The sequence below is a fragment of the Staurois parvus genome, unplaced genomic scaffold, assembly GCF_062004578.1.
Source record: "Staurois parvus isolate SC_StPar_1 unplaced genomic scaffold, SC_StPar_1.0 ptg000086l, whole genome shotgun sequence".
In the NCBI taxonomy this organism is placed as follows: domain Eukaryota; kingdom Metazoa; phylum Chordata; class Amphibia; order Anura; family Ranidae; genus Staurois; species Staurois parvus.
In genome coordinates, this window is record NW_028317882.1 from 2,030,761 (window position 1) to 2,044,433 (window position 13,673).

The 13,673-nt window shown below is 39.7% G+C and overlaps 1 protein-coding gene across 1 annotated transcript in view; it reads right to left on the reverse strand.

The window, feature by feature from the left end:
• Window positions 1-13,673, reverse strand: part of DCTN6 (dynactin subunit 6) — a 35,005-nt gene that overhangs the window by 15,985 nt on the left and 5,347 nt on the right. The window contains exons 3-4 of the mRNA XM_089669980.1: window positions 10,649-10,754; window positions 3,833-3,921 (exon numbers count right to left, since the gene is read on the reverse strand). Coding sequence (XP_089526106.1) covers window positions 3,833-3,921; window positions 10,649-10,754 — 195 coding nt within the window. The remainder of the gene's footprint in view (window positions 1-3,832; window positions 3,922-10,648; window positions 10,755-13,673) is intronic.

Sequence of the window (13,673 nt, forward strand, 5' to 3'; positions counted from 1 at the left end):
CTCCAGCGTTATTCCCGTTTCTTCTTGGTGAAAGCTTCCATTTTGTCGAGGCCCAGAGCAGTCCCTTCTTTATTGGAAACTCTCCCCCTCTCCTTGGCCTGAAAAAGTATATGTCACTTTACGTAAGTAAATTTTGTACAGTTCCAGCCTTTTATGTATGTCTTAATTAAAGAGGAAAACCAAATTTCACAAGGAGGGAGAAAGGAGAGAAAATCAGGGAGATAAGAGAAGACACTATCCACTCCCTCAGCAGTAAATCTTTAGGCTGTCTGCTGATCGGCATCTATTGGCTCTGATTTTAGGCAAAGTGCTGAGCACAAAGAGCAACTGAGCATGTGCAGAGCTATTAGATTTTAAACAGTATAGGCACTTATTTTTAATGTTTTACATCGCTTTACCAGTAAAAGAGGCCTGAGGTGCTCTAACAGGACTTAATTGTCTTACTAAAGTTCCACTTTAAGGAATGCTCTAGCATTGCAGGTAACAGGGAGCCATTGAATGACTCCTGCAAAGTTGACTGCACTTCTGAATTCTATGCTGGGTGTTTGCTGACTAAAGTGTATTCAACTACAGTAGAAAAAAGTAGATAAATGACCTGGTTTTGCTGTCTAGCAGGTGTGCCAGGATCAAACAAGGCTCAAAGAAACTACACACACAGTGGGTAAAATAAGTATTGGACACGTCATCATGTTTCTAGGTAAAATATAATTTCTAAAGTTGCCATTGACATGAAATTTTCACCACATGTTGGTAACAACCCATGCAATCCATACATACAAAGAAACCAAAAACAAACAGATTCAGAAGTTATGTGTAATAAAATGTAACGACACAGGGAAAAAAGTATTGAACGCATAAAGAAAGGGAGGTGCAAAAAGGCATGGAAAGCCAAGACACCAGCTCAAGTCTATCAGTAAATAGAAAGTAATCCTGCCCTTGTCAATGCAAATTAAGATCAGCTGGTTCAGTCTCAATTGATGACCTATAAAAAAGGTGTCTCATTACCAAGGTTTCACAGAAGAAACATCTCATGGTGGGTAAAAGCAAAGAGATCTCTCAAGACGTTTGCAACCTTATAGTTGCAAAACATACTGATGGCATTGGTTACAGAAGGATTTCTAAACTTTTGAATGTTCAGTGAGCACTGCTGGGGCCATAATCTTGTAGTGGAAAGAACATTTCACCATAAACTGGCCACAACCAGGTGTTCCTTGCAATATTTCTGACAGAGGAATGAAAAGAATTATCAAAAGAGTTGTCCAAGGACCACTTGTGGAGAGCTTCAGAATTAGTAGGTACAATTGTTTCAAAGAAAACAATAAGTAATACACTCAGCTGTCATGGCCTGTATGCATGCTCAAGCCACCATTGCTGAAGAAAAAGCATTTAAAGTTTGTTGCATAACATTTAGACAAGCCTGTGAAATACTGGGACATAATAGTCTGGTCAGCGAGACCAAAATTGAACTCTTTGGATGCCTTAATACACACCATGTTTGGAGGTCAAACGGCACTGCACATCACCCCAAAAACACCAACTTCATATCATTGAAAGAAGGATGAATGGAAAAATGTACCAACGCATTCTGGATAAAAATCTGCTGCCATCTACCAAGATGATGAAGATGAAGATATTTTAGCAAGACAATGATCCCAAACACAAAGCCAAGGAAACTCTCAAGTGGTTTCAAAGAAAAAAAATAAAGCTGCTAGAATGGCCCAGCCAATCACCTGACTTGAATCCAATAGAAAATCTATGGAAAGAACTAAAGGTCAGCGTTCATAGAAGAGGCCCATGGAACCTTCAAGATTTGAAGACTGTTTGTGTGGAAGAACGGGCCAAAAATCACACCTGAGCAATGCATGCAACTAGTTTCTCCATACAGGAGGCGTCTTGAACGGATGTGGAGAAAAGGGTAATGTGGAGCATATTTGGTGCAGTTGCCCAAGGATACAGGTCTATTGGAGGGAAATAGCTTATTATATCCAGGAAATATGTGAGGTAAATATCCAGGGAGACCCACTGAAATGCTTATTCTATTATTTTGAGCCAAATTTGGAAGTATATAGGAATAAAGTACTGTATCATTTAATCAGTGCAGCAAAGGGTTTGATACCAAAATTCTGGTTAGTGGCAGATGCTCCGAAGAAGATGCTCCGAAGATGGTGGATTGGATAGATAGAGTGGAAGGTACTTTTAGAATGGAAGAACCGAGATGTTTAAAAAAGGATGGGAATGTTTAAAAGAATATGGAGCGAGTGGACGAATTTAAAAAACTCAGAAACTAATACAGAATTAATTAAAGTAAAGGTGGTAGCCTAAGAAGTTAGAGTGACATTAGACGGAATAACAAGATATGGAGAAATGGATACGGATAAGATTGTGACGATGTAAGGAGGGGGAGGGAGAAGGTGTGGGTTAGAGAATGTATTTATATTTTGGAAAAAGGAGAAAAGTATATTGTGGAAGATGGAATATGTTTTAATGTTTGCTGATTTACTAAATAAAAAGTTAAATAAAAAAAAAAAAGAAAAAAAAAAAAAAGGAGGTGTCTTGAAGGATTTTGTATGAAGCATTAAATAAATTTCAGTTAGCGTGTTCAATACTTTGTCGCTGTGTCACTCCATTTTATGACACATAACTTAACTTCTGAACTTATTAGCTGTGGTTTCTTTGTATATGTGGTATGCATGGGTTGTTACCAACATGTGTTGAAAATTCTAAATTTTTCATAGATAATGGTGTTAGTAAAGCAGAGATAAATGCTAGTTGCCACCCACTGTGTTCAATAACCCAATGTGTTTAATGCTTCCACAGCCATTAACTAGTAACAAGTGTGAAGAACATGACCATGTTTATCAGCATACTTGTCCCTGGCCAGAAAAGTACTGAAGCAAGAGGGTCAGTGAAGAAATGAGCATATTGAAGATATATTTGCAATGGCAGCTTCCATGTATATATATGTATATCTCATTGTATGGATTTCTCAAAAATTAAACCAGCACAAAGCCATGTGTGAGCAAAGCTCTCATCTCGTATGTACCACTACCAGCCAACAGGTGATTATCTTAAAGACAGATGACCAGCTTTATCCCCTTTTTTTTTGTTTTCTGTACAGCTACGCTACAGTACATACATAGCATAGAGAAATCGGATTACATAATAAATATTACTGAACGCCTCATAGGAGAGAAACAATCCACTCCTTCATTGACCCATCTGATTAAGTAATTTAAGCAGAGGATGCAGGCATGCAGGCAGGGCTGGGTCTTATTAGAAATATTTTCCCAATTCGGCATAATGAATGCACTGTATTATAAAATAGGGATTTTATACAACTACGTAGAAAAGACAAAAACTTCCATTAGCTAAAACTAACTGATATACATGTTTTTTCAGGCTGTCTTCCTAAAGCGGACCATACACTGTCTGAATTTCTGCCAATTCCTAGTGAAACAGTCAAATTTGCTTAGTTAGTGGCCCTGTCAGCATCCCCTCGCCCAACATCCTTTGATTAAAAAAAAAATAAAAAAAAATAAATGAAGGTGCTGAAAGGAAAAAACTTTCAGTCAAACAGTGGCTGCATCCAATCAGATGCAGCCGCTGTTCAGGTACTCTTGAGAGTCACTGCCACCAGCTGTCAGAATATAAGCACTGCAGGGGGATTTGTCCATCCGTGCTGTACAGCGTGGATGGAGGACTGTCATATTTTTCAATTAAGCCTCCAGACTGAAAGAAAAAAAAAATCTTATAGTGTAAGGCCAGCTTTAGTAAATAATAGAGAGAGTAAAGCTAACCATACACAATTAAACTGATATTGCTTAATGGATACAGCATCCAACTTCAAACACATTGTTGGTCCCGATGACCATGGGTTTAGGCTCCACGTCTTCTGAGTCAGGTGCAATATTTTCAGGATAACTGTAAGGAAAAAAAAAAAAAAAAAAAAAAGGGAAGAGAAGACTATGTTTAGATACTGCCATCTAGGAAAAAATTGACCCAACAGCAAGGGAAAAATTAATTGTTATTTTATCTATCACAAGAGATGGCAACGATGATAGGGGAATTTATCAAAACTAGAACAGACAGAATCTGGAGCAGCTGTGCATGGCAACCGATCAGCAACTTACAGTGCCTTGAAAAAGTATTCATACCCCTTGAAATTTCCATATTTTCCCATGTTGCAACCAAAAATGTAAATGGATTTTATTGGTATTTTATGTGATAGACCAACACAAAGTGGCACATAATTGTGAAGTGGAAGGAAAATGAGAAATGGTTTTCAAAATTTTTTACAAATAATTATCTTAAAAGTGTGGTGTGCATTTGTATTCATCCCCCCAGTCAATACTTTGTAGAACCACCTTTTGCTGCAATTACAGCTGTAAGTCTTTTTGGGTATGTCTCTACCAGCTTTGAACATCTAGAGAGTTAAATTTTTGCCCATTCTTCTTTGCAAAATAGCTCAAGCTCTGTCAGATTGGATGGAGAGTATCTGTGAACAGCAATTTTCAAGTCTTGCTACAGATTCTCAATTGGATTTAGGTCTGGACTTTGACTGGGCCATTCTAACAGATGAATATGCTTTGATCTAAACCATTCCATTGTAGCTCTGGCTGTATGTTTACGGTCATTGTCCTGCTGGAAGGTGAACCTCCACCCCAGTCTCAAGCCTTTTGCAGACTAACAGGTTTTCTTCTAAGATTGCCCTGTATTTGGCTCCATCCATCTTCCCATCAACTCTGACCAGCTTCTCTGTCCCTGCTGAAGAAAAGCAATCCCACAACATGATGCTGCCACCACCACCATGTTTCCCAGTGTGGATGGTGTGTTCAGGGTGATGTGCAGTGTTAGTTTTCTGCCACACATAGCGTTTTGCTTTTAGGCCAAAAAGTTAAATTTTGGTCTCATCTGACCAGAGCTCCTTCTTCCACATATTTGCTGTGTCCCCCACATGGCTTCTCCCAAACTGCAAACAGGACTTCTTATGATTTTCTTTCAACAATGGCTTTCTTCTTAACACTCTTCCATAAAAGGCCAGATTTGTGGAGTGCACGACTAATAGTTGTCCTGTGGACAGATTCTCCCACCAGAGTTGTGGATCTCTGCAGCTCCTTCAGAGTTACCATGGCCCTCTTAGCTGCTTCTCTGATGAATGCTCTCCTTGCCCGGCCTGTCAGTTTAGGTGGACGGTCATGTCTTGGTAGGTTTGCAGCTGTGCCATACTCTTTCCATTTTTGAATGATGGATTGAACAGTGATATGTTTAAAGCATGGGATATTTTATTATAACCTAACCCTGCTTTAAACTTATCCACAACTTTATCCCTGACCTGTCTGGTGCGTTTTCCTTGGCCTTCATGATGCTGTTTGTTCACTAATGCTCTCTAACAACCTCTGAGGGCTTCACAGAACAGCTGTATTTATATTGAGATTAAATTACACACAGGTGTACAGGTTACTAATTAAGTGACTTCTGAAGACAATTGGTTCCACTAGATTTTAGTTAGAGGTAGCAGAGTAAAGGGGGCTGAATACAAATGCACGTCACACTTTTCAGATATTTGTAAAAAATTTTGAAAACATTTATCATTTTCCTTCCACTTCACAATTATGTGCCACTTTGTGTTGATCTATCACATAAAATCCCAATAAAATACATTTTATGTTTTTGGTGACATGACAAAATGTGGAAAATTTCAAGGGGTATGAATACTTTTTCCAGGCACAGTATCTTCAGCTTGTTTAGCTAACGTTTGAAAATGAAAGATAAAAGCTGACTGGTTGCTATGCACAGCTGCTCCAGATTCTGGTTGCTCCAGTTTTACAGTTACACAGAAAGAAAAGACAAAGTATCAACTCTTCAGCTCCAAAACACACAGATGAGCTCAGTGCCAGATTAAACTCTGTGGAGGCCCCTAGGCAGTCAAAACCTGTAGGTTTGTTCTGCATGCACTTTAGCAAGATAATATTGAACTAAGTAGTGTACACGTTGGCCCCTAGATGGAGATGACCATCATTTCTGTACGTAGGTTGCTCAAACATTTTTTACAAGCTGACAGTTGAAAGAAGATGAGCTTTTAAGAGACAACCTGTAATGTGAACCCGATGTCTATGGCTTTTGTACTTGAAGTTTGTATTAGGTACTTTACATTAATACAGTATGTTCTCTATAGAGTCTTTAATGTAAAGTTTACATTTCTTTTTCTCTTTTTTAATCTTTTGTAAACAATTTAAGAACACTTCACTGTAATTTTAAGACCAAATCAATTTTATTTTGATCCATTGTCATGGAGCCCTTAGGCCAGTGCCTATTCTGCCTACTCATGACCTCAGCTGGTAGACCACACCATGACTGGTTTCATCCACGAGCGGACGTCACTTCCGGCGATGTCATATCCTCCTGTTGGAACACATGCTGGTTTCTTATACATGCGCAGCCATCTTTTCCTCCCTATGCAAGCCATATATACCCAGTGCTGGCTCTTATAGGCACCTACAAATGCAAGTGTGATTTTTTTTACAATACTTCTGTGTGTTTTAATAAAATAGATTTTACGCTATGAGATCCTCCTTGTTATTTTATTTGCATGCATGATGGTACACGATCTGAGAAGGACCCATCAGAACAAGCCATTGGAGACTCAGGGGTATATCCCCAAACACAAGCACTCCTGACCTGACTAGCAATAGTAGGTCAACAACTTGTAGTGAGTGTCTGTCTGTAGGGGAACACTGGAGGCACTGAGAAGTGGAGCACCTGTTTTGTTTACACCTGCACAAGCACTTTTATATCTGGGACTTTTTTCTTGGATTTATTCACTGTTTATATGACTACCTAATCTTAATGTTATTACGTGTTCTTACATGGCAAGACCACTTACTCTTATCTCACATATATATTATTATTATAGCCAAATTTACCACCCTAACTCCTCCCACAGTTTTTACACTACATAGACAGTAATGTACCGAAACGTGCGGATTGTTCCTGATTAGTGTGCTATTACTTTGTGGAACGTTTCACCGAATGGTTCACAAAATATCGGCATTTTTGTGGTGAAATTGGTCCCATAGGAATGAATGGCGGAATGTTCAAAACTAGAATGTGAGCTAAAAAAATCAGGACATGATTTCTAAACTGCCACCACTCCCTCATTTTCAAGCCCACCTACACAAATCTTATATCAAAACGTTCAGCTATCCTTGCTGCCACTAAAGATGTCCTGATAGTTTTCACAATATGACCATTTGTTTGCAACTCACGCCGCCCATTGACATTCATTGAATCTCCACTCTAGCCACCTCAAATTTAAAGGGCAATTTCTAAACTGCGACTGTGCCTTCATTTTTAATATTTCAGAAACATACTATGCATCAAAATGTAGGTCTGGGTCTTGTGATTCTCACAATATAAAGCTCTTTGGTGTAGGATGTATAATTTTTAAATTACAACCGTTTGAAGATGGCAACCGCCAGTGAAGTGAGCAAGTTGGAGCAGTTTGTTTTTAACCGCTCTTCTCTGCCCTTGCTGTAGTGAGTTGCCATAGGAAACCAGGTGTGTGAGCAGGCAGCAGAGTGACAAAAGCTAGACTGAGTTGTAGGCTACTGGTGGAGGCAAGAACACTTCACACAATTTCCCCAGAAATTGTAGCTTTTCTAGTTTTGTATTGCTTTAGTAGGTCTGTTATGGTGTTTTTTTTTATTTTGTTTATGAAGGTTTAGAACAGCGCGGTTTATTTATTAAATTAGCAATTGCGATGAATTGTTCTACATCCATTGTTCTGCTGTACTGGAGAGGCCATAAGACCCAGCAAACTCATGATTGATCTGAAGGTTGAGATCAGGCTACTTCTTCTCCATAGGACATACCTGAACATCCTTGGATGGGAAGGGTGATATCTAAGTCTTTGCAGTTCTTTTCAGGCATTCCATGAGCGTGTGCATGTTAGGTATCTATTAATTCGGCATAACATCATCTTTTATATTTTACCAAAAGATTGAGTATTATATTGTTTCTGTGCATTAAAATTCATTAAAGTGTATTTTCCAAGAAACTGCGCTTGAATAAACACAAATACTGTGTGACAAAAATTACAAAACCAACCATTTTATTCTCTAGGGCCCTCACTTTTGAAAAAAAGTGATATTAAAAAATAAATATATAATGTTTGGGGGTTCCAAGTAATTTTCTAGCAAAGAAAAAAAAAAGATGGGTTTTTTATACGCAGGAGAGGAATATCAGAAATGGCCCAAACTGGAAGTGGTTAACATCTGTCTGGGGTTTTTCTTTTTTTGGTGTGGGCAGAAAATGTCTCCACTGTAAAGTCTATAACGTAGCCTAGAAGCCATACCCTTTGGGCAGGAAATAGATTCAATGTTTCTAAATGTATAATCCAACCCATCTCATTCAGATAACTCAGAGTCTCAATTATACTTGTCCTTAGTTGAGGAAAAAAAATCCATCTCTCTCTCTCAGGAGGTACCAGGGCCTCTGGGAGAACTCTGGTGAAAATGTCTCAGGGATCCTAAGATACCTTTGCTATAACTCTGTCAACATATGATCGACGTATTCCAAGGCCCTGATAATTTGGCATTACAAGATTCTTATCTTTTGCTTTTGGGCCTTTCAGGGGATCAGGAGGATTTTATCTGCATGGGCTTTGACCTGTAAAACAGCATATATGATAGCCATTACATTTTTGCTCCTGGCTAACACTGACTTCCCAGCAACAACTCACATTGATTGCCTAAGCAAAAAAAACTGTGCCCAGGCCCTGAATACCACTAGTAAAAGGCAAAATGCATTAAAATACACATTTTTGCTTATCCTAAAGTCACTGGTGGGGAGGAAGTGGAAGTTTGTCATTCAAACCAGATTTCTTAAAACCAAGTGTTACAAAATCCACAACAGTAAAATCAGTCTGTATATGCAGTAAAGCATGTTTGTTATACTCACTGTGGAACCTAAGGGGTTAATCCTCTGCATTGTGTCTTCTCTGATCCTTCCCTTCTTCTACCATCCCCCATCCATCTCCTGATGGAGCAGAGCCTTAGGGGCAACCTGCACATGCTCAGTTTGGTGTGTATTGGTAGAGGTTTTTTTCTTCCTTGGGAGAGTGCATGTGATCAGCACAGGGCCAATCAGCACTGTCCAGACAGAGGGCCAGGGGTTATGCAGCCTCATAGGACAATCAGGGGAGAATGAAAACACCTACACGCTTTAACCATTGCTCTGCGGGACACTAATAGAAGTCACAAGACTGCTCTAAATGCTGATGAGAAAAGGTATTTAGCAGTTTATATTTGCTAAAATAATTGCATTTCCATGTTCTTTGTACTGTGGGAGACCAGATATAGTGAATGCAGGGTCCTGGGTTTAGTAACACTAAAGAGATAAAGGAACCCTCTAGGGAAAAAAGTAAAGTACATCATTTTGGATAAAAGTAGTAAGCTCATCTCCACAGGGATTCCCCGTACTCTATCTTTTGCGCCAGGTCCACGGTCCTGTGACAGCTGCCCAGACTGGGTTGGACCCCTTCATCTAGCCAAAACTAAAGGTACTGCATATAAAATTGTTGCTGCTACGCAAAATAAACATCTAGAACTGAGGCTGACAGGTAGCTGGTACTTTGTTTTTTGAATAGGAGTATTTTGTTTCCTGTTTTAGGTGGGCTTACCTAAACTCTCATGTGCTGTGCTGGAAGATGATTAGGGAAATCATAGTCTAATCAATATCAATAGAAAGAAGTCTCCTAGCAATCCTGATGCTGTCAAGCTGTCGCCAGTGTCACGGCTTATTGTTGCCATGTCAAAACCTGATCAAGTGGTCTGCAAGCAGTCCAATTCTTAAGAAGCTATTTTTAATTCAATGTTGAACAGGGGTATGGAGGGTAAAACATCAGGTTTTTATTCCTGGCCATGTCCTCCTTGGGTTTTTTGTTTGCCATCACTCTCTAATGCAATGACATGATAGAAACTAATAGGACATCTCCCCAGCGGGGACACAGACAGCACAGAAAGCTGGTCGTTATGAAATATCTGCATTTTGGGATGTTTCACAAGAGACATTTATCACCATCCTGTTCTATGTAACACACAAGACAGGAGATAAGGGTAAACTCCCAGAGGCACCAATAACACCCTTCTTTGAAGAGTTTTTCCTCTATACACTGCAAAATTAGGAAAGTGTGAAATATGGTGTGCTACAGCAGGTGATGAGGTTCTACAGAAGTGCTCAGCAGGTTAAGGTCATATGCTATCTAGCCTGCCATTGACATTCAGATTGTTATAAAGCCCAAGTAAATTTTAGAGCCATGGGACTTTACCACCACCAACTTGGCATGTCCTGTATATTAAAAGAAAAAAATGCTATCTGCACTAATGTCACAGTGTCAGTCTCTTTCTGTCAAGCAAAGCCTCTGCATTCAACACCCTGGAAAGGTGTTGGGTGTAGAAATTTGTTTGTTTGGAGCGGGTGGTGGTGTGGAGAGATCAGTCACCTCTTACTGAACTGGTATGTATTATAACTCTTCTTTTGCAATGTGGCTTGATTTAAAATTTTTATTCGAGTCAATGAGGAACTTTACCAATTACTTTGTTCTATTCACACAGGATATAAATGCCATGTTTCATGCCAAATATTTTACCCATTTCGTATAAAAGCCTGCTCTTCTATTAGATTGCCTTCGCCAATAATAATTGGTCCTGCTTCAGCATATATCCGCGCTTTGGGATGAACCACAGTTCTTGGACCTGTATGAGAAGGGGGGGAACAAGGGTAACATAATATGAGATATATACACTAACCAGCCTCTTTATTACATACACCTGTTCAATTGCTTGGTAACACAAATTGTTAATCAGCCAATCACGTGGCAGCAACTCAATGCATTTAGGCATTTAGACGTAGCAAAAACAACTTGCTGAAGTTCAAACTGAGCATCAGAATGGGAAGAAAGGGGATTTAAGTGACTTTGAATGTGGCATGGGTGTTGGTGCCCGACGGGCTAGTCTGAGTATTTCAAAAACTGCTGATCTACTGGGATTGTCACACACAACCATCTCTAGGGTTTACAGAGAATGGTTCGAAAAAGAGAAAATATCCAGTGAGTGGCAGTTGTGTGGACGAACATGCCTGGTTGATGTCAGTGGTCAGAGGAGAATGGGCAGGCTGGTTCGAGATGACAGGCAACAGTAGCTCAAATAACCACTCATTACAAGCAAATTATGCAGAATACCATCTCTGAATGCACAAAGTGTTGAACCTTGAAGCAGATGGGCTACAGTAGCAGAAGACCACTCCGGGTGTCACTCCTGTCAGCTAAGAATGAGGCTACAATTCACATAGGCTCAACAAAATTGTACAAAAGATTGGAAAAACGTTGCCTGGTCAAAAGAGTCTTAATTTCAGCTGCAACATTCAGATGGTAGAGTCAGAATTTGGCATAAACAACATGAAAGCATGGATCCATCCTGCCTTGTAAAAACGGTTCAGGCTGGTGGTGGTGTAATGGTGTGGGGGATAGGACTACAGTGTACCCATATTCGGATGGCTACTCCCAGCAGGATAATGCCCCATGTCACAAAGCTCAAATCATCTCAAACTGGTTTTTTGAACATGACAATGAGTTCACTGTACTCCAATGGCCTCCGGAACCACCAGATCTCAATCCAATAGAGCACCTTTGGGATGTGGTGCAATGGGAGATTCGTATCATGGATGTGCAGCTGACAAATCTGCAGCAACTATGTGATGCTATCATGGCAATATGGACCAAAATCTCTGAAGAATGTCTCCAACCTCTTGTTGAATCTATGCCACAAAGAACTAAGGCAGTTCTGAAGGCAGAAGGGGTCCAACCCGGTACTAGCAAGGTGTACCTAATAAAGTGGCCAGTGAGTGTATGTATATCATGCCAACAATTTTAAAAATATTTTTTTTTCTATTCTTTCTACTGCCATGACTTAAAACGGGAAATTTACTAAAACTGGTGCACTCAGAATCTGATGCAGCTGTGCATGGTAGCCAATCAGCTTCAAACTTCAGCTTGTTCAATTAGGCTTTGACAATAAAACCTGGAAGCTGATTGGTTACTATGAAGAGCTGTACCAGATTTTGCACTCTCCAGCTTTAATGAATAACCCCCAAAATGTCAACCATAAACCTCTCGAAACACATAATTCTATATAGAAAAACTGATCAAAAGCAAGCTAATCATATAATTCAAGTATTAATGGTAATCTATTCCAGGAACTGAAAACATAAACAATGATTGTTGATAATCGGGCTATATATTATAAAATTCCTTTTGGCTTCATTTTGCACATATATGGCCTTATGCAATCAATAATTCCTATTACTAATCCATCATGCACACATTCTCACTTGTGGCAGCCCTAAACACCCCCAAGCCCCCGAAACTGATCTAACCTGGAATGCTCTACAGAGGCGTTTGACAGGAGAGGAAGGTGTGATATGTCACCTCCTCACCACCACTGTGCTGCAACTGTATGCATTCCATTCAATTGCAGGGCAGTTGCTCTGTGGACCCATTCACTCGAATGGGTCATGTTAGTCATGGTTACCACCCTGCTGTTTAATTTTTGCCACACCTGCGAAACGTGTACAGCCAACAGGAGCTATATGTCCTTGATTTGTTGGGGTGGTAAAAGAGTGGCTCAGATGTCTTCTTTTACTGCTTTCATCCAGCCATACATGAGTTGTTACAATAAGCTTCTCTTATTTGTTTCATTTTTGAAGTTTTAAAATATACCTTTGAAAATATTTTGTTATATCTGTTCAATAAATAAAAACAAAAAAACAAACTTGTAGATCCTGCAAGCATTCCACTAAGCCTGTAATATTCTGTTTGCTTCCCCTACTACACTGAATTTATAAAGCTGTATTCCAGGTATGGACATTTTTATTTTATTATTTATTTCAGGTACTTATATAGCGCCATCAATTTACACAGCACTTTACATATATATTGTACATTCACATCAGTCCCTAACCCTCAAGGGGTATAAAATCTAAGGTCCCTAACTCACATTCATACACATACTAGAGCCAATTTAGAATCCAATTAACCTAGCATCATGTCTTTGGAGTGTGGGAGGAAACTGGAATACCTGGAAGAAACCCACGCAGGTACAGGGAGAACATGCAAACTCCAGGCAGGTGGTGCCATGATTGGGATACGAACCAATGACCCTAGTATTGCCAGGCGGAAGTGCTAACCATTTAGCCACTGTGCTGCCACTATTTTTGCATAGTTACATAGGTCCAGCTTGGACCAATGTAAGTATGCATGGGCCATACCCGAGGGACTGCCACCAAGCAGCGCAGTAACCACAGGAGGTCACTCGTTTGAGATGGACATCATTCACAGAATGCCAAACTTTTTTTTTCAATGAATGCAAATTGTTCTCTGATTGAACGAGGAGGAGAAGCAGGTTGGTGACATTACAATTTATACCTCATTCAATCAGAAAATGCATTCTGTCCATTGAGAAAATTTCAAAGCATTATCTGAATGGCACTTGTCCCAAGTGAGTGACTGTGTTCATGATGCAGCAGGCCAGCCACTCTGCATGGCACCCGGAAGACCATGGTGATTGCTGCAGTGACAGCAACTATTACAGTGATTCTCCATTTCCACAGGGATCCCT